Genomic DNA, 19,501 nt, shown 5'->3' on the forward strand with positions numbered 1-19,501 from the left:
CCACTTCTACTTGTTTAGTTATTTCCTTGTATGTTTTGACTGGTTTAATGGTCCTTAAATGCACACTGATGAACTCTTTAACAGGGTTTCTATCCTGTTCGGGATAGATCAAGACTGATGTCTGAATTCAACAATCTAATTGAACAGTTGAGGATGTCAAAGGCTTTAATCGAGTATACAGGGAACTCAGTAAGTTTTTTATGATAATCATAAAGTATGCTTTTCCTTATCAGGCACTTATGGTTTCACATGCATTCCTTCTTTGTAGACCATTTCTTCCGACATCAGTCAGGCTTCTTCTACTCTAAATAAGTTGACTACAATAATGAAATGGTATAGAGAAAGTCAGGTCCCAAGTGCTACAGTGAGTGCACAAGATCTTGAAAGTCTTGAAGAGCTGATATCAGACCTCACTCAGCTGTACCAGAGGTGGCAGACTGTCTTCATGTGGCATGATGGTCCTCTTGTTCAAGCAATGAAGGAGGGTAGTCTGTTTCTTGTGGATGAAATTTCTTTGGCTGATGATAGTGTATTGGAAAGATTGAACAGTGTGTTGGAGCCAGAAAGAAAATTGGTGGGTAATCATTATCTTTGGAACCTGGTTTACTTGATGAATCCTAAGTTGTTTGGCTGCATGAGCTGTCAGACTTAGCCTTGTTATTGTCACTGGTTTTTTCTTTGTAGTCATTGGCTGAGAAAGGAGGGCCTGTTCTGGAAAATGTTACTGCTAAAAAAAATTTCTTTGTTTTGGCAACGATGAATCCTGGTGGTGATTATGGTAAGAAGGAATTATCTCCAGCACTCCGTAATCGGTTCACTGAGATATGGGTTCCTCCTGTTAGGGATGTAGATGATCTGAAAAACATTGCTCTACAAAGGTTTGTGTTTTGGGAAACATATTTATCGGGTTAGTTCATATAAATGTAGTCTCTTCACAATTGTAATCAGAGAAGTTTATTTTTGCAGAGCTGCCAACCCAGGACTTTCACTATTGGTGGATCCTATGCTAAGTTTCTGGGCGGTAAGTTCCCCTTTTTAATTCTATTGTATGCTGTGGGGTTCATGGGGATAACTCAGTTGTCATTTTTGGTATTGGTTGCTCTCTACTATACATGATCTTTTATTATACTGTAGCCAATTCTAGATATACCTGTTAAGTGGAGAAGAGCCTTTATATATATTCTTCATTTTTATGTCAATGGGTTGTTAAACTCCTAGTTTCCTGTCAATAAGAATTGAAGTGCTTCATAATAATGGTTGTCATGTTTTAGAACTTGCATCTGTTTTACCTTGTCTAAATTGATATTGTTAGGCTGGTCATTTATGATTGTAGTTTTTTGTTTTAATTTTGTCAAGTTGTATCTGTCTGTTGGATTGTTGCCTCTAGTTTACTGTTATATCATGAATTTATTATTGGGTAACTGAATGCACGAACCTTTATTTTCGAAACACTTTTGTAATTTTAAAGTATTTATGAGCATTTTAGGAAAACTTTTGATATTTTCTTGCTGGGATATGTGGCTACTGAGACAATGATGGTTTGTCTTATTTATGGTGTCTTAGCTATTGTCCTATGTGTTTGAGTGCTTGGTTTCTGTTATTTGCTCTGCTATACAGTGGTTCCACCAATTACAATCAGGAAGGGCACTTACTGTGAGAGATCTTTTGTCTTGGATATCCTTCGTTAATGTGACAGAGACAAGTCTGGGGCCTGCTTATGCATTTCTACATGGAGCTTTCCTCATTTTGCTTGATGGATTGAGTTTAGGTAGTTTCTTACTTTGCTTTACATTTTTTTTTGTGTGATTTCTTGCATTATTTTTAGAAACAGGCAAGATGCCTTGGCTGGGAATAATTTCTTGGTTGTATCAACTCTAGCATCTTCTTACGTCTTTGGTTTCTAGTAGGCTTGGATACAACCCAAGCCGAGCTTGAACACTTCTTGGCTCAAATGAAAAATAGGGCGGATCAATTTTGTTGAGCCAAAGTTAAGAGTATCTTGAGTTTGGCTCGATCCTTAAATTTGAAGTTTGGAACTCTAATTGAGTTCATGGGTTGAATTTGTGACTCAAGTTCACGGTTCATTGATAAAACAATATTATTTTGCCTGATAATGAAAAAAATGATGACTTTTTTTTACGATTGCTTGACATGACTCAAATTGAGCCGAGAGTCAAGCTCGAACTAATTCTGGCAATCTGCCCTGCTCGCAAGCCAAATTCTCTCTTGTTTAAGTTTAACTCAGTTTAAAAAACGAGCTTACCCTCCCGACTTAAGCTCGATTTGAGTTTGATCTAAATGAATTAGAGTTGAGCTGGCTTGCGCTTGAGTCTGAGCCCAAGTAAGCTGGGTTTGGGTCCAGCCCTAGTTTCCAGATCGAGGATATAATTGTGGCCTAGTATTATCCTATGTACAAATGTTTCTGTTTATGTCACTTGAAAATATCATGGCTAGCACTTCTCTGTTCAAATATGCCTTGTAATGGCACCAGATAGTTTGCCCTTTTCTGTTACACTTTATTTTACAAGGAAGCTTTGATGTCAAAGTTTGAATGCAGCTCAAGTTAGATACCTTGTAGTTCTGGGCTATTAGATGCCCTATTTTCTCTACTTTATTGATGGCTGCTGTCTTTTATTTGTTCTAGTTGTTGATAGTGGTTAGTGCTTGTTAACATTTTCCATTGAATAAAGCACTCCTGATTTTTTTAACATTTGTGCATATACATATCTCTCATGTTGTTTCATTTTCACAATTTTCTTAGGCACTGGAATTTCTAAAAGTGATGCTGGCAAGTTGAGAAATAGATGCTTGTCTTTTCTTTTGGAACAGCTAAAGGTTTGTTCCCTTCTTTTTATTCTGCTTCTGACCGTTGAGTGAATGGACCATCAATCAGTTTTTCATCACCAGGATACATTAAATATCTGTTAGTGTTGAACTATTAGTTTCCTTCATATATATCTATATAAATTTAATCAATATGTTTTGTTATGCAGTATCAAATTAAGTGATACTCTATCTAATATTCTGAGTGATACTGTTCTTGGTGAGAAAGCTACCCATCTCTAATGCGTATCATCCACTTGAAGCTGCTTCTAGCAATAGTGCATTTTTTTATATGTAGGCTAAGAATGTAATAGGAACCACTTACAAAAGGTAAACACGTAGGATTGTTGTTGAAGACCTAAAAGATATTATGAATTTTATTAAATACATATCCTAACTTATTTCACTTCTTTTTTGAACAGCTAAATCTTCAACTTTTCGTAAACACTCTTTACTCATTCCTGGTTTATTGGATCACTTGCAATACTGCTTTCGTTATTGGCAATATTATAGACCTGTTCTCATCTTTCTTGCCCCCTTAGTATCTTCCAATCCATTTTTGGTGTAGCAGATTGATAGAAGGGTTATGTGAAGGGGGTTCTGACATATTACTTTCTGCAACTGGTTTGTAGTTAGATCTAACTAATTGCTGACTGGGACAGCACTTTGCCTTTCATCGCTGGTTTGATGTTTTCCTTGTTATGTATTGTTGCCAAGCCTTTTCTTTCAAATAAAATATAGAAACCTTAAGCCATCTGTCTGTGCTCTTACGCAAGTTTTTACTGTGACACTGTTATTATTTATCTTTGAGTGCACATATTGGAAACTTTTTCTTATGTTATTTGAATTTTTATAGTATATATGAGGCAGTGATTTCTTTTCTGTTACAATAGGTGGAAGATAACAATGTGCTTTCAGCTAAATTGTCAACTATGGAAACTTATGGTTGGGGTGATATTGGTACAAGTGTTGATAAATCACACAGTGACGATATGCAATGTGACAATGTCTTTGGGATTGATCCCTTTTACATTGAAAAAGGTGATATTTTGAATCATTTTTAGCAGTAACTTGCTATGGCGACAGAACTAGTTGCAATGTAGTGGTGACTATTAATTTGAAGTTGCTGGTTGCTATCTTGGACAAAGTAACAAATATGATGCTGTTGATATTCTTCTCTTTCCTTGACCATATTTTTTCAATTTTTATTATTTAATCTCAAATGAGCTAACTATTTGTGGTAGTTCCATTTAATATCTGTGCAAAACACTATTTGAAAACTTGTCCTCTAAAGATTTCTACTCTTGTAATTATAATTCCTTGACAATTTGTGGGTTATATCTGCAGGTCATGAAAACGCTGAGATTGGAGGTTTTGAATTTTTAGCACCTACTACGCGTAGAAATGCATTGCGGGTATTGCGAGCTATGCAAGTTTCGAAGCCTGGTTTGTCTCTTTTATTGCTGATGACCTCCCGAACTCCCCTGATGTGTCTTTGATCTTCCTGCTATTTTACATCTCTGATCATCTCGTATTTTGCAGTTTTACTTGAAGGCAGTCCAGGTGTTGGGAAAACAAGTCTAATTGTTGCTTTGGGCAAATATTCTGGGCATAAAGTTGTACGCATAAACCTATCTGAGCAGGTTTGTGTTTTCTGTTTGTTTCTGCTCTGTTTGTTCTCTGTCCTTTGGTGTCATCATTTCCTTTGTGATTGTGCTTTGGTTGCAACCTTATAACTTCTCAATGGACATGAATGTGATTGTGCTTTGGTTGCAGACTGACATAATGGATTTGTTGGGGTCAGACTTGCCTGTTGAGAGTGATGAAGGAATGAAATTTGCATGGTCTGATGGAATCTTACTGCAGGTTAAGACATATTACCTAAAAGCTTTTGTGTTTAGTTCATTTGCGATGTATTCTGAAATGCTTGCATTCTTCTTGGCAGGCTATAAAGGAGGGTTGTTGGGTGTTGCTAGATGAGCTTAATCTTGCTCCACAATCTGTCTTAGAGGCATTGCTTTTAAACCTCATTAAGCGTTTTTATTTTATATCTGTTGCTATTACTTGTTTTTATTAGTTTGTCTTTGTGTTACATGTTGATGGCAGCAATTAATTGTTATTCATATTAGGGTTTGAATGCTATTTTGGATCATCGTGGTGAGGTCTTCATTCCAGAGCTAGGTCTTACTTTTAGGTGTCCACAGTCATTCAGAGTTTTTGCATGTCAAAATCCTTCTTATCAGGGTGGTGGTAGAAAAGGCCTCCCAAGGTCCTTTCTCAATCGTTTCATTAAGGTTTGTTTATCAGATTGTCATTGCAGCTATGAATTTACAACATGCAAGAAACTAAATTATTAACCTGGCATTAATGCAAGTCATCATTGTATTTTTTTCTCTGTGTTTGGTTTCAGGTATATGTGGATGAGTTGGTGGAGGAGGACTATGTTTTCATCTGTAGTTCACTATATCCATCAATCCCAAGGTCTGTGCTTTCAAAGCTGATTTTATTCAATAAGCAGTTATATGAAGAGACCACGGTATATCGCAATTTTGCTCAGGATGGGTCACCCTGGGAGTTTAATCTTCGTGATGTGATTAGGTCGTGTCAGATTATACAAGGTGGGCTTGTTTTTCTTTCTTGCAAATTACTATCATGTTTCCAATATGTTCTATTATTTAGCATATATTTGTGGTTTAACTCATAGATATGGTTTTAAACTTAGGTGCACCTCAAAAGATGGAAGCCAATTTCTTTCTGGATATACTCTACGTTCAAAGAATGCGCACTGCTGGTGACCGTAGAGAAGTTCTTCGGTTGTATGAAGATGTATTTGGGATGAAGCCATTTATAAATCCTTATCCAAGAGTGCAGCTCAATGCTAGAGACTTAATTGTGGGGAACACAACTATTAGAAGAAATTATAATCAGTTGTCTAAAGTTTCTTGTAGTCAGCTGAAAATTCTGCCAGGTATTCGTCACAGCTTGCAAGCTGCTGCACATTGTGTAAAACAGCAATGGTTATGCATTCTGGTTGGCCCACCATCTTCTGGAAAGACTTCATTGATAAGAATGCTAGCTCAGCTAACAGGAAATGTACTAAATGAATTAAATCTCTCTTCTGCAACTGACATATCTGAATTACTTGGATGCTTTGAGCAATACAACGCCTTACGCAATTTTCGAATGGTTGTTGCTCAAGTTGAGCGGTATGTTAATGAATATTGCAGTTTGCAACTGGAGTCCTCAGTGAATGCAATTGTTAGTCAAAAAAAGGATTTTATCTCTCGGTGGCTTGCTTTCTTATCTTGTGTGGATTTTACTCTCATTTCGAGTTCACCTTCCACATATACGGAGACTTGGAAGAGAATTGGAAACTCTCTTTGTTTATTGGTTGAGACTGTTGAAAAACTGAGATTGGAACTTGAGAATAATGTTTTACCTCTTTCTTGGTCAAGTAAAGACCTGGATAGTGCAATGAAGACAATATTGAAGCTGCAAGATAAGCAGCCGATTTCATATTCTGCTAAATTTGAATGGGTTACAGGGTTACTGATAAAGGCCATGGAAAATGGAGAATGGATAGTTCTAGAGAATGCAAATCTTTGTAATCCAACGGTATGTGAAATGTTTTTAAAACTCTTAGCCTTTATCTTCTTAAATCCTGTTTGCACCAATTATCTGAGCATTATCTGATTTGCTTTTTCATTTCTAGGTTCTTGATAGAATCAACTCTTTGGTGGAGCCCAGTGGTTCTATTACAATCAATGAGTGTGGGACTGTTGATGGAAAACCGGTGGTTCTCCATCCGCACCCCAATTTTCGAATGTTTCTCACAATTAATCCAAGCCATGGTGAACTGTCCAGGGCAATGCGAAATAGAGGTGTTGAGATATATATGATGCCTCCATATTGGCTATTTGATGAAGAAAAAGGCTTCACCTTTGAGGATAGTGAGCTGAATGATGCAAAGAAATTTGTTGCTCTTTCCGGTATTCCTTCTACCAAGTTGGTTGAGTCAATGGCTAAAGCGCATGTCTATGCTATTCTTAAAGGTTTGCAATTTTATAAACGGATCACAAATCTAGAGTTAGCACGGTGGGTTCAATTATTTCAGCAGCTTATTGTGAATGGCAATCAGGCTCTGTGGAGCCTCCAAATAAGTTGGGAGCATACTTATCTTTCTTCTTTAGGTGAGGCTGAAGGAGAAAATATAATTAGCCATGCCAAGAACACATTTTTGTCAATCATTGAATTGTCTGAAACTGATTCATCATTGGGATGTTCTTTGTGTTTGCCTGGAGGATGGCCAATGCCTTTGAATTTAAGAGACTTGGTATGGTATTCAAAAGAGGCATCTGTCAAACAGAACTGTATGTATTTGGAGTTCCTGGGGGCTCAGTATGCATCTTGTGAAGTACAAAATCATTGGAATGATAGTTCTTTGGATCAAGCTTTGTCTTCCAGTGACAGTGCAGTGACATACTTGATAAACATGAAGAATCTTCAGGGAATAATGTTTCCTATGGTTTCAAATGGGACAGTGTCCAGTGGTGGGAAGATAGGATTTAACTCAAATTTGGTTAACAAAATGTTGTTATTTGCTGCGAACTGGGCTATTGAACAAGTGACAGAAAGTGACTTTCCGTTGCATATTCTCTGGTTTAGCTGGTTTAATTCTCAATTGAAGCCCTGCTGCCCATTTTTCAATTTTTTCCTGGCTTCACTCCAGAAGGAGCTGGAGGATCAAATCTGGAAAGATATATTTCACTTCCACAAGGAGCTTACATCAGATCATCTAGTCAATTTAGGTTCTCATCCACTTCCAGTGCTTTCCATGGAGCTAGTTGAATTAACCGCATCAAGTGATATGTCAAAGGTGCAGAGTAACCATCTCCATAACGCAATTAACTGTGTTGACCTTCTGAGGCTTAGTTATCAGCAGTGGAACGCAGAGAGTGAGCATGACTACACTGATGAAACTTGTTATTTCCAACCATTTTTGAAATCTCTAAGAAATTTGGAGAACTCAGTCCTGAAAACGGTTGTCAATTCTCCTTCATTTGATAAGCTGATACAATTTTACACTGATCTTCTTGAAAATCACATACTATTTTGGAGTGGTGTTACCTCTTCTCAGGTTGATTGTTTGCTGATTTCTTGGCGATCTTTGATGAAGAATGTTACCAAGTTGCACAACTTTTGTCCGAGAGAAGTTGACATTGTCCTGGTATTCTCACCATGATATGCTATACTACCCATGTCTTCGAATTTGTTTCTTGTAATGTGAGTAACATATCAAGTTTTTCTTTCTTTCTGTATAGATGGAGGGCAAGAACCTGGGTAAATTTTCTTCTTGGCATTTTCAATCACAAAGGTCTTTACTATGGGTTCATGGTGGTCATCCATTTTTGCCTCGGTCTTCTAAGTTATATCATCAACAGCATCAGCTTTTAAGTTTCTGTGAACTTTTGTGGAAAAAGCAAGGTATGCTCATAATATTCTGATTCTGAGATAGAATGGAAACTAAAAGCTGTAATTTTTGTGTTTTAATCATCTGGTGGGTATAATGTAGAAGATATTGCAACATTGAGTGACCGTCTTGATGTTGTTGCTTCTTCCAATCCTGAACTCCGCTTATTGGCATTGCAAGGTATGGTTTTATCGTTGTGATATTTTTTTGATGTGCTTACTGTATGATTTCAATTATAGGTTTCTTTAGTTTTGACTTGTGTTCATACTTCTAGGTGTGAGTATGTCATCACATATAGCATGCAAATCTGATGAGTATGATGAAAATATTGCCCAAAAGTTGGAGGAGATTTATCAGGTCATTACCCTTGATGTTTCTAAATTTTACTTTCATCTGCACAGTCCATGTGGGATATTCACCAGGTGTAGTTTGGTTTCTTTCAGATGCTTGTAAAGAGGTTTGAATATGAAAAACGCAAACTGGGGGAACAATTGGGACCTGAGCGTGCGACACTTGATGCGAGTGTAATTTCTTGCTGTCTTTTTGATCCTGAAATATTGCATCAGAAGCTTGGCTTTGACAGTTGGTTGGAGTCGCTTCCTATAAATGATAGCTCAAGCTGGTTCCTGGATTTAAATTTACTTGAAGAGTTATCACAGATCCCTATAGTTGATCACAAAGAAATGCAGCTAGTAAGATCAGTCACTTCGTTCTGTGCTTTATTATGGTTTTTCTTGTTATTGATACACTCTTTCACTGCATCTTTTTGTGCAAATTGCCTGATTAATAAGTTGTTCAACTGTTCCACTCAGTGTGTATATGGAGTATCGGATTGTGGTTATCTTGCAAGTTCCATGCACATTTTTCTTGCTTAATATTTTCTGTTGTAGATTCTCTGATGTCTTTTTCATATGCAAGTTTTGATCTGTTTGCCGATCCTCAACCACAGGAACTGGGTAATGTATCTGGTCTTCTGGAGTCTGCTTTGAAATATTCATTGACTTGTTCAAGAAGACCACCTCAAGCTTTTGTACCACATCAAAAACTCCTGTGGATGCTAGATGCTTGGACATTAGTGGATGCAGGTTGGTGTACTTGTTAAAATGATCCCTGTATAAAATATTTTAACTCATGAACATTTATAGACATGCTAATGATCTGTTTCTTTTGAGTTACAGTGAATGTGAAAGTTGCCAGTTTTGTTCTTGAGATGTGGTTTTGGTGGCATTCATTTTTGTGGAGTTATAATCCTGCTGCATTAATGGTTAGCATAGTGAACTCAGTTTTTTAGCACTTTATGTTGTCAGCAAAATGTGATTGTTAAATTTAAAAGATTTTGTTTTTGATATGGTTTTTGACATGTAGAACTTTGCGAAAATCGGCAAACATGATCTTCCTCTTCCTGCTCCGCTTGTCCAGCCAGTGAAAACAGCGGTTGTCTCTCAGATTCTGTAAGATAATTACTCATACTATGTTAGTCATTCATGATCTTTTTCATTCATTTTTCTAATTAAATGAGACATAAATGGATATTTAGATGCATAACTCAATGCATATATATGTGAAGGTGCACTGTCTTATGTTGAGTTTCATATGCAGTCTATTGGTATATCCATGGCCTTGGTTTCAATATGACAATGATATTGGATGAGACCTTGCACCAAGCTTTAAGATAAAATAACTTTTTTTTTGGGTGGGGTATATAATGATACATAAAAATTAGAATCCTTTTTACTGTGAGAGGGTAAAAATGAGATATTTCTGTGTCATGGTGCTTTATTGTCCCAAAGTATGTTTCATAAAACAAATGTAAATGAGCTGAATCTTTTGATAGATGTTTCTTATGTATCTAGATTGTCATAAATTATAAAGGAATACATTCTTAACTTTTATTTTGTTGGACTAAATACAGGCAAAGCATATTTGCCATCAAAGATTATACTGTGTACTCTTTGAAGCTCAAAGTGGCTTCTCGAAATCTCTGGCAAAGTCCTCCACGTAAAAAAAAATTAACTACTTCTCTCTTATCTGTTGCTTGTTCGCTTTTCCATCAGGTATTATATATTTTTTTTTATAAATAAATTCTAGTGTATTTAGTGATTCTATAATTTAAAATCTAACGATATGATGATTCCAGATTGTATACGCACACAAAAATTCATTTGATGCTGATGCATTTGGTGAAATCAACTCCATGCTTTGTGCCTTTGAGAAGAACACTGTTACGGTATAATTATTTTTCTAAATTATATTTCTTTGGAAAAATAACTCTAATTGTTGCCCAAGGGTGAGATTTTGATTTTTAATTTTTTATGCAATTCCAGTTTAGATATTCTTCAGTGGAATCTGCATTTCCACATATTGATAAAGTTTTAGCTCATATCTTGCATAAGAATACATCACATTTATAGCACCTTACTGACCCTTAATTTATCATAGTTCTATTTGGTCTTCATTTTAAATAAATCTGACTCTTTGGCAGCAAGATAAAATTTATCAATTGAGCTCACTTATTGCATCTTCAAGCCATCAAAGGTTGAAGTCTTTGGTGCGATTGTTTATTGAGCCACTACTTAGAGAACTCTTTCTACACTGCTTTTCCACTGGTGATGGTATGTCTCTTTGCTTATGCTCTTATGAGTTCTTGGATGTATGACAATATTTCTTTTTTCCGTTTCTTGCTTATTTAAAATTAACTCTTTATCTTGTAATTTATTCTATGGTTTTAGCTTTCCACTCCAATCTTGGTTATGCATGGTTAAGGATTGGGGCATTACGTTTTCATCTCTTGATCGGCTGTGATGTTTTGGATCCTGCCATGAAATACTCTTGGAAGTGTTCACAGCTGGAAGAGAAGATATCATTGCTCAAACTTGAAATTAAGGTTCCCTTCTTGACTTACGTTGTTCCATTTCATGATCAATTTAATTGTTGTATGTAATGCTGATGTTGTGATCAATGTTTAGTGTTTTTTTTCCTTCAACTGTTATCTCAGTAGTATATTTTGTGCTCTCAAATTTTATATCCTCTCACTCTTTTCATCTGCTGCACTTTTGGCTATTTATTACTTATTATTAGTAAGTTGTCAGTTTGCCTCAAGCTTTATACTAGAGACTTTTGAGGTGTGCCTCTTTGTACATGGTACTATGCCCTGCTTTGATGAATGTATTGAAAATTCAGTTTCAATTGGATGACCCCATTCCTTGTTGTCACAAGTTTCCTTCTTTTTGTAGTTTTAAGCCAACTTCCTCTATTTGACTATTTCTAGGTACGACAAGAATGTGAGTATCTAGCTGGTTGGTCATCTTCAAGAGCAGCTGATAAAAAAAGAGCAGTTGCACTACAAAAGCTTGAAGCTGAGTATAAGAGACTACAAAGAAAGGTTTGGAAATATTGACTTTAGTTTATGTAAAATAAGCTTTTTGTTGGAAAAAATGAAACTATTTTACTTGATTTCATTGATAGGTAAACTGTGCAGTACAATATATAGTAGTGAGCCTATTTTTAAATAATAGAAAAAATATTTATGCAATATATACATATAAATGGGAGATATTCTCTATAATAGTCAGAGATATTTTAGGGAATAAATAGGAGATATTCTCTATAATGATAGGAGATATTCTTCGGATGCTAATGAGAGATATTAGTTATTTCAACAGTCTCCATCAAGTTGGTGAGTGGATGTTTTCCAGTCAGTTATCTCTTTAAACCTTGGAGCTGGCAACTCTTTTAGTCGATACTTCAGCCAACTGGTTTGTTGATGACACATAAGGAGTTGTGATAAACTCATTTTCTAGTCTTTCTTTGATGAAGTGTCAGTTAATCTCAATATGCTTGGTTCTATCGTGTTGAATTGGATTACGTGCTATACTAATGGTTGACTTGCTATTACAAAATAACTTCATCGAACTACTCACTCTGATCTATTGGTCATTTAGGATTATTTTGAACTATAAAAGTTCACAAATTTCATACCCATAGCTTGAAATACTGCTTCTACACTTGATCGGGCTACACTGTTTTTTTTTTTTCTTCTTCAAGTGATTAGATTCTCTGCAGTATAAGTATGATATCCAACTGTAGATATCCTATCAGTTAGAAATGCAACATAATTTGCATCAGTGTATCTTTCTATAGTCCTTTTTTAAACAAGATTCCTTTCCTAGGTGTAGACTTTAGGTATCAAATGCTTTTCTCAACAGCTTGAAAGTGCTTCTTCTTTGAGCATGCATGACCTGACTTACTACACTCAAAGCATATGCACTGTCTAGTTGTGTATGTGAAAGTCACAAGGGGACTAATTTAATCAATATAACGCTTTCCAGAGCTTTTATACTTTTTCAAACTTCTTATTTCCATAAAATCTTAGTGGTATCTCCATGTGGACGGTTTCAATCTTTATAATGCTTTCTAGAGCTTGCATACTTTGTCTAACTTGTTATTTCCATCAAATATTAGTGGTATCTCCATGTACATTTCTTCTTTCAAATCTCCATGAGGAAATGCATTCTTCACATCAAATTGTTGTAGATCCCAATCAAATTGAGTAGCAAGTGATATGAGGATTCTCACAGTGTTTATTTTTGCCATAGGTGCAAAAGTCTCTTGAGAATCTACTCCATAAGTTTGTGTAAACCTCTTTGCAACAGCTTTGTTTAATAACTTTCCAAACTTTCACCTTCTTTAAATTTTATAGTGTATACCCATTTGCAACAAACCACTCTTTTCCCTTATGGTTGGTGACTATGTTCTATACCCATTTGTTATATTTATGTTGGTACATCATTCTTTTGTCTTTGCCTTTGGTGGATTAATGTGTTTATAATTGCTTCGTTGTCTTTCCTGTGTACCTAATTGAAAGAATTTCTTCTTGCATGAAGATTGTATATCGCCCCGATCCTTTGAAGTTCAAGGCATTGAAAAAAGAATGTGACGAGTTTCTTGAACTTGTTAATTCCTCCATGAATTTGGTGCATAATATTGCAGTCATGGACCTTCAACAGGCTATTGAGCAAGTGTGCAACTGGCAGGTACTTATCTTTATTTGTTGCCTCTGATTTGTCTTTGTTGAATGTTTTTGATTGTTTAGAACCTTGTACTTTCCAAATTGTTATCTATTTTGATTTCCTAGGAAACTGCATCCTGTTTTATCAACCGACTGTCAGAGGATTATGCTGAGTTTGTAGATATAGCTCAACCGGTTCAAGTTGCAATTTATGAAATGAAATTGGGTTTTTCTGTTGTGATGTCAAGCACCTTGCAAAATGCATTTCTGGACAGCATCAAGGAGGACAGTATGGATAGAATTTTGGTAAATCTATTTTTTTATTTTGTTTTAATGTTTTGAAATTAACTTATATGCATCTGTGTTTTATTTATTGGATTTAAATGGCTGTCTTATGCCTGGCAGGACTTGGTTTATTCATTTATGAGATTTCCTAGAGGCTATGGATTTGATTCAGTAACAGTGAACCTCAAAAACAGGGTGCCTGAGTATTATTTCTTTGACGTAGATTCTTCTTCAAACCTCTTTGCAAGAGATATAAGTTTGCTGGAGAAGTTGGTCACTTCTTCAAGGGATGTCAATACTGCAAGAGTAATTGATCTTCTTGAATAATTTCTTCATAATGATAATTATTGTTCTTTCGAGTTGTCATTTTAGGAATGCCAACTTTCTTGTTGTCTTTTGTGTTCCTAATTTCCATAAACTCATTCTTTATGATGATGGGATTTAACATCTAATAAATATATTTTTTTCTTTTTGCTCCTTGAATGTTTTCCCATTGTAGGAGGGTTCTGTCTTGCAGCTTAGAGCTTCTGTTCATCATAATGCTCTTATTCGTATTGCATACTTTGTAGCTAATTCTCAACTTATGGATAAGGCCTCTTTCATGGTTAGATTTCTTTTATTCTTGTTGAGTTGAATTTCATGTGTTCTTATAGTGGATTTATTTCTAATATTTCAATTTATGTTCTGGATCAGTTGTTGGATAAAATTTTCTGTGAGTTTGCAAGCATTTGGATGAACATGAAAGTCCAAGTAAAAACCAGGGAAGATCATGATTCTCAACAATACAAATTCAGAACTCGTGCCTTTACAATTGATAGAGTTTTTGAAGTTGATAAATCAACACTACGCAAGTTGTTTGCAAATGAAACTTTTTCAGAATGGCAGGAGCTTCTTACTGGAGAAGAATTGACTGAAAAGGTGATGCTTTTTGGAAACTGTTCATGCTTGTATATTTTCAATTTAATGTTGTTATTCTGCTTCATGTTTTAACATATTTGTAATGCATTCAGGTGGAAGCTGACGATGAATTTGAAAGTTTGGAGGATGAATGGAACCTTATGCAAGAATCTATCCTGAACAACATCGTCCAAACACACAATCAATTGTTTGGATCTGCTGATCTTGTCTTGAGAGTAAGTCATCTTTGAAAATTACCTGTTACACTGTTGACTTAATTTCAGGATAGAATTTTTTATGATAATTTTTTACAGTGAACACCATCTACAGTACTGTCTCTTTCCATTTATTATGATTAATAAGCCTCAGACATCACATTCTTTATGGCAAGTGTCTTTATTATGTGGTAGATGCTTTAGTTTTGGTGAAATTTAGGAGTTTGACTATAGATGTTTTAGTTTTATAAGTTCTTTGAAATGATGTATCACTGGGCTGTCTATTGATTATATGCTCTATGGAGTAGCTCTCATGACTACTAAATGGAAAATATAACCATCATATTTTGCTGTATTTTTAAAAATTTTAGTAGTTATCCTCTACACATTTGCATGGTTTGGGGAAAATTGCTTCCTGTCTTTTTCTGTGTATGTGTGTGTGTTGCCTGTCTTGTAAATATCCATGTATTCTGGGTGATCTTTGTGATGTTCTTATACTAAAAAATTGTCCTCCCCCAGCCTGGGACTTTCAAAATATCTGATGCAGACAGATTGTATTCTTTCACGAGCTCTTATGCATTGGGAGTTGAAGTGCTGAAAGGTAATTTGTCTTTTTGCTTTCTCAAATTACATAATTAATCCACTGTTAATCTGAGGAATAATAGTTACCATCTCATTGCATTTACAGGTTTAGGGGCTCTAAGTTCTTCCAATTTAGATGCCAAACTTTCCCCTGAGCATTTATTGCGCCTTTGCTTGGAGCACGAGCAGATATTTGTTTCATCAAATCCCTTAGCTTGCAAATACAATTTTTACAAGGTTTTCAAACTTAATCATCATACAGCTTTACTTTTATTTTTTGTTTCATCTTTTTATTTTTATTTTTTCTATTCCCATAACCATTTGTATAGGAGTCAAATGTTCCTGTGATGACAAAAATGGTAAAATTACTTACATCTCTTCAACAACGGGTTCTTACACTTCTGAGCGAATGGGAAGATCACCCAGGTCTGCAGAAGATCTTGGATGTTGTTCAAACGCTGTTGGCTATTCCTATCACAACTCCTCTTGCAAAGGTAGTGACTCTAGCTATTTACTCCTCTTTACATGGTTCTTTTTATTAATGATGGTTTTGGAAAGAAAGATTAAGTGTAAAAGGAGAGGATGGTCAACTTGTCTAGTAGCTTGCACTGTGAAGCTGAATGATGAGAGAAACTTTTGCTCCTCCAATATTTGTACATTTAATGTTCTTCAAAACACTGAAATTTTTGTATTTTTATGTAAAGGCTCTCTCAGGATTGCAAATCCTGCTTAATAGGACTCAGATATTACTGGAAAGTGGCACAAAATTTCCTCTTTCTGGTATGTAAATTTCCAACGCTTTTATGCTGTTTAAACTGTTGAAATTTTATAAAAATTTGTTCTACTATGGCTTACAGAGCTGATGGAACCCATAGCTGCCCTGGTATGTTCATGGCAAAAGATGGAGTTTGAGTCTTGGCCGGCATTGCTTGATGAAGTGCAAGATCAATGCGAGAGTAATGCTGGGAAGGTATATCAATTTGGCTGATAAATGATAGTTCTTTCTGAAATAATGAATGTTGAGAGTAAACTTTCTCATTTGTGTATGACCTTGGGATATTAGTGATTATAATACCAGTATATTTTGCCTATACCATAATGAAACTACTAATATGCACACGACAACTTGCATCTATTCCTGTTCTACCCAAGACCAAAAATGCTAATCTTGGGATATAATATATACAAAAGAGATATGCTACACATATAGACCATATTAATTGCATGGATCAGAGAGCCTATAAGGTCTGGGATTTCATTTTTCTCCTATTCTTTTTCATTTGTATATTTTCTTGCAGTTATGGTTTCCACTATTTTCTGTTCTTCATAAACAGCCCCCCACTGATGCTGCTGGATATGATCAATCTACAGTCCAAAGGCATGTGTTAAACTATTTGGTGGTCTGAAGTTTAATTCAAATTTGATTAACAACAGTTTCATGAATGTAGTTAGTTTGGAATTGTTTCTTTAACTCAAAATGAAATGGATCTTTCAGTTTGGAGGAGTTCATTCAAACGTCCAGCATTGGCGAATTTAGAAAACGCCTCCAACTTCTTTTTGCTTTTCTTGGTCAATTCATGTTGGTAGATCCTTGGGAACTTATTCCAGGTAAGTAATGCTAGTTTCTGGATTTTGCTTTTGTATTTTGTGCTTCTTAACAACAGGAAACAATTTAATAGCATTCTTACCTTGTAAAATAGAATAAAAAAACTGGAAAAAAGAGCAATAGGAGTTTTTAGTCGTATAAACATAAATATTAGTTTTAGGAGTGAATACAATATTATTCATGTTTTGTGTGCTCTTTCAAATGTATTTGGATGATCGGGGAAGCTGCTACACTTATTAGGTTTTTTATATATTTTTTTATTGAGTTGTGCACTTGTAAACTAAAGTTTATTTTTGAACAAGTTTGAATGGAAAATTATTTTTTTGTTCATATTCATTGTTATAACGATACACGTATATATACAAATTAAGAATCCTATATTAAGAAAACAAAATATTTGATTTCCTATGATTACGATTCTATAATCAAATCCTACTATATTTAAATCTCTATAATCTAGTCCTATATGGTAATACATGATTTACATATTTTGTAACACTACCCTCAAGCTTGGTAATAGGACTATGATGAAGACCTAATCAAAGATCTACAGTAGTCTTGCCTCCTCCTCTTCACAGTCACTCAACACTCTCCCCAACAACATACATAACAAACACAATACATTCCAAATAATTCACAGGATTGTATACACATACAATAAATATGAAATTCTAGTTGCATATATGTATTCAAATAAGGTTTACAAAAGAGTTTTATTACATGATAAAGATTACAATATCACAACCCAGAGATTACAGTAACCAAACTAGAACAAACTGCAATTACACTGCAAAAGACCAAAAGCACTCAGCTTACAACAGGCTTTTGAGAAGCTTGTACTCTCCCTATCAACCTTCTGTTCCTGCTTTTTACTTGCCCTCGTTTTCCTCTGCTGCCTTTTCTACTTCTTTTTTCCATTTGCCAATTGCCTCCCTTCCAATATTGTGCCACGTAGCTTTTCTTCTTCAGATTGGCTTTGCAACAAAATAATTGCTGACTGTTCTGCTTGCTTCACTCCCCTGCTACCATCTGTACTGACTCTTGTTCCTTCCTTCCTTTTGCGTGTAGTGTACATGTGGGTTCTAACAAACTGGTTCAAGACATGTATTTGAAGGTTGTTGACGTCTGAAATATACCTTGGCAATAGGCAGTCTAGAGGTTGTACAATCATTATGTGAAGAAACCTCTGAAGAACCATTAGGATTAGGTGGAAACACCTCTAATGAACTAGATGGTGTAACAGTATCTACCGGCAAATCATTATCCTCCCTCTAAACTAATAGACAGGGGAGGTGGAAAAGAAATGAGTGATTTCCAAGAAGGTAACATCAGCTGACACAAGATATCGGTTAAGAGTAGGACAAGAATACTTATAACCTTTTTGAAGACGAGAGTACCTAGAAATACATATTTTAATGATTTTGGATCTAACTTTGTGACATATGGACGAATTTCACGAACAAAACAGGTATTACCAAATATTCTAGGTTTAATAAGAAACAAAACTTTGTTTGAAAAAAGAACACTATAAGGAGTTTGACCTTGAAGAACAGATGAACGCATGCGATTAATCAAAAAACAGGTTGTGGAGATTGCATCAACCCAAAATTGTTTGGGAATGTGCATTTGGAATAAGAGAGCTCAAATTGTCTCAAAGAGATGTCTATTTTTCCTCTTAGCTACATTATTTTGAGATGGTGTGACAGCACAAGATGACTGATGAAGCATGCCATTCTGAACATGTATGACTGGAAGGATTCAAAAAAATATTCCTTAGCATTATCACTTTGTAAAGTTTGTATAGAAACATTAAATTATGTTTTTATTTTAGCACAAAAGGCACAAAAATGAGAAAACACTTCAGAACGATTTTTCATTAAATAAAGCTAAGTCATATGAGAATAATCATCAATGAAAGTAATAAAATACTTAAATCTAGTTTTACACATAACAGGACAAGGACCCCAAACATCAAAATGAATTAGTTCAAAAGGAAAACTAGCTCATTTATTGATTCTAAAACCTGAAGACAGACGATGATATTTGGCAAACTGACACGATTCACATTCTAATGAAAATAAATGACGAAATTTAGGGCATAACATCTTTAAAAAGGTAGAGAAGGATGTCCCAATTGACAATGTGCTTTGAATGGAGCTAAAACATTGAAACAAGCAATGGGTCTTAGTATTTCTATGTCAAGGATGTATAGACCCCTAGATTCATGTCCTTTACCAATAATTTGTTTCTTTGTAAGATCTTGAAATAGACAATGATCAGAGAAAAATGAGATACAATAATTAAGGGCATGAGTGAGTTAACTTACAGAAAGTAAATTGAAAGAAAATTTTGGTAAACTTAAGGTAGATGAGAGAGATTAATGGAGTTAGATCAACAGTGCCAGAACCAAGAACATGTGATGTTGATCCATCTGTTGAAGTAACACTAGAAGGAGATGCATGAGACTGGAAAGCAGAAAAGAGACTAGGGTTACCTGTCATATGATCTATGACACCAAAATCAATAACCCATTTGGGTAATGAGGAAACAAGACATGTGTTTGGTTTACCTGACTCAATGATAGCAGTGATAAGAGTAGATGAAAACTTCAATGA

At 35.2% G+C, this 19,501-nt stretch overlaps 1 protein-coding gene across 1 annotated transcript in view; it reads left to right on the forward strand.

Moving 5' to 3' along the window:
- The window catches only part of LOC123219623 (midasin-like), a 31,317-nt gene extending 13,302 nt beyond the window's left edge, over positions 1–18,015 (forward strand). Inside the window, 42 exon segments of the mRNA XM_044641628.1 lie at positions 85–189; positions 269–574; positions 685–878; positions 967–1,021; positions 1,618–1,768; positions 2,762–2,835; positions 3,717–3,864; positions 4,171–4,269; positions 4,366–4,466; positions 4,600–4,689; positions 4,769–4,834; positions 4,953–5,117; positions 5,234–5,441; positions 5,546–6,438; positions 6,536–8,050; positions 8,145–8,307; positions 8,396–8,473; positions 8,568–8,650; positions 8,737–8,985; positions 9,243–9,378; positions 9,472–9,557; positions 9,659–9,744; positions 10,206–10,347; positions 10,431–10,520; positions 10,776–10,905; positions 11,023–11,177; positions 11,562–11,675; positions 13,177–13,326; positions 13,428–13,607; positions 13,707–13,892; positions 14,086–14,190; positions 14,280–14,504; positions 14,597–14,719; positions 15,218–15,299; positions 15,387–15,517; positions 15,610–15,774; positions 15,985–16,060; positions 16,138–16,250; positions 16,579–16,658; positions 16,776–16,858; positions 16,861–16,888; positions 17,955–18,015. Coding sequence (XP_044497563.1) covers positions 85–189; positions 269–574; positions 685–878; positions 967–1,021; positions 1,618–1,768; positions 2,762–2,835; positions 3,717–3,864; positions 4,171–4,269; positions 4,366–4,466; positions 4,600–4,689; positions 4,769–4,834; positions 4,953–5,117; positions 5,234–5,441; positions 5,546–6,438; positions 6,536–8,050; positions 8,145–8,307; positions 8,396–8,473; positions 8,568–8,650; positions 8,737–8,985; positions 9,243–9,378; positions 9,472–9,557; positions 9,659–9,744; positions 10,206–10,347; positions 10,431–10,520; positions 10,776–10,905; positions 11,023–11,177; positions 11,562–11,675; positions 13,177–13,326; positions 13,428–13,607; positions 13,707–13,892; positions 14,086–14,190; positions 14,280–14,504; positions 14,597–14,719; positions 15,218–15,299; positions 15,387–15,517; positions 15,610–15,774; positions 15,985–16,060; positions 16,138–16,250; positions 16,579–16,658; positions 16,776–16,858; positions 16,861–16,888; positions 17,955–18,015 — 7,470 coding nt within the window.
- Positions 18,016–19,501: the final 1,486 nt, after the last annotated feature.

This window comes from Mangifera indica, chromosome 6, assembly GCF_011075055.1.
Source record: "Mangifera indica cultivar Alphonso chromosome 6, CATAS_Mindica_2.1, whole genome shotgun sequence".
Taxonomy (NCBI): domain Eukaryota; kingdom Viridiplantae; phylum Streptophyta; class Magnoliopsida; order Sapindales; family Anacardiaceae; genus Mangifera; species Mangifera indica.